The sequence below is a fragment of the Apis dorsata genome, unplaced genomic scaffold (genome assembly GCF_000469605.1).
Source record: "Apis dorsata unplaced genomic scaffold, Apis dorsata 1.3 scaffold_631, whole genome shotgun sequence".
Classification (NCBI taxonomy): Eukaryota; Metazoa; Arthropoda; class Insecta; order Hymenoptera; family Apidae; genus Apis; species Apis dorsata.
The window spans coordinates 205,885-207,487 of NW_006263826.1; the positions used below are offsets into that span (position 1 = coordinate 205,885).

At 49.2% G+C, this 1,603-nt stretch overlaps 1 protein-coding gene across 2 annotated transcripts in view; it reads right to left on the reverse strand.

Moving 5' to 3' along the window:
- Positions 1-1,603, reverse strand: part of LOC102679921 (putative inorganic phosphate cotransporter) — a 19,219-nt gene that overhangs the window by 13,458 nt on the left and 4,158 nt on the right. The window contains exon 1 of one of the 2 annotated variants that reach the window (XM_006621353.2): positions 228-1,446. The exons of the other annotated variant lie outside the window; for it this stretch is intronic. Within the exon in view, the coding sequence (XP_006621416.1) occupies positions 228-315 (88 nt within the window). The 5' untranslated portion in view covers positions 316-1,446. Of the gene's footprint in view, positions 1-227; positions 1,447-1,603 lie in introns of those variants that run through there. 2 annotated transcript variants of the gene reach the window in all.

Sequence of the window (1,603 nt, forward strand, 5' to 3'; positions counted from 1 at the left end):
GTAAAACGGACACGAACAACACATTCACGATTCGAGTTTGGTGTAGTTTCTCTTCTCTACCTTTGCCTGTATATTATAGTATTCGGGCAACGGAAACACGGCAAATAAACGGATCGATATTCGACGAAGCGGAAACGAAAACGAATATCCACCGGTGTATACGCACGTATATACACACACGTATACATACATATATATATATAAATACATATATAGGAAAAACTCACCGGATGGCGCGGGAACTTGGGTCTCGAACACCTCCGGAGGTTTCTTGAGATCGGACTTGCGATCCACGGGGATCCCGTTCTTGGACATCTGGCCGCTCGAAGGGATCTATCAAATCGTTGTCTTCGATAAACTCGATCGAATTTCCCCACGAAGGTGGCGGCGGTGGTGCGAAGGTGGTGCGAAGGAAAGCGAACGGCCGCCGAAGTGTGACGCGTCGCGTCGCTCTCGCAGCTACTGTTGGAAACGGTGCCGAACTCGCGACACTTAGCCGCGAACACTTAGTGGACGTCGACCAATTAGAACACGCGATTCGAACCCCACCGATCGCCTCCCTCCCCCACGCGTCGATATCGCCTCTCCCGAATCGGATCGTCGCCACGGGAAATCAAAGAATTTCGCCTCTTCGAAATTCGTTTTCCATTCCCTCTCTATCTCTCTCGATCCCCGCCTCGACCTCGTGCTCATCACCGCGTTTTCCAAACACAAGATGATCCGTAATTATTCACGTGACCTAAAATCGCGAAAACTCGATCGAGACTTTCTTCCATTTGCAGAGAGCTACGATTTATCACGTATTCCGAACACGAGTTCGTGTTCCATCTCCCCGTTTAAACGGAAAGTTAGAGAGAGAGAGAGAATCGAGACGAAGGATCGACAAACTCGTCGTCGATACATGATGCACTCGTGATGCGCGAGCGAGCTTTCGCCCAAATCCAATGTAATCCCGTGCACGCGTAACCGATAGAAGACGCGATGCGATTGGTGGGACGGTCGTAAAGCCTGGCCGTTTAACTCGAACGGACGAACGAGCGGCCGGCGATTAGGACTGCGCGGTGGGCTCGACGCACGTGTCAATCACTAACTCGTCACGCGATACACCGATGAGAGAGGACCGCGCGCAAGGTCTCTTAGCGAGATGGCTTCCAGGTGATATACCCCTCGCGCTCATCCTCCTGCCACGCGCCGTTTCTACCCGATATCATCTCTCCACTCGTCTCCACGATTACTATTTTTCCCCGGATAAATTGCCTCTTCCCAACCTCTAATCGTCTCGATCGTAGATATTTATCGCTACGACTCGCCGATTTATCGATCGGAAACACGAGTAGCTACTTCACGCCTCTATTCTCGATTTACATCGTTTGCACGGATACACCGTCGTAACGTTGTACACGAGCTTGGAAATGTCTTTTGCGTACCTAATAATTTCCTCGAAAAAAAAATTAGAAACGAAATTGCAGTGTCGGATAGCATCGTATCGATTGAATTCTCTCTGGTATTATCTATTCGACAACTTGCATTTTTCTCCGAATACGATTCGAAAACGGTGAATATTTTAGATAACGAACGATGTGTGTGTGTGTGTGTGTGTGTG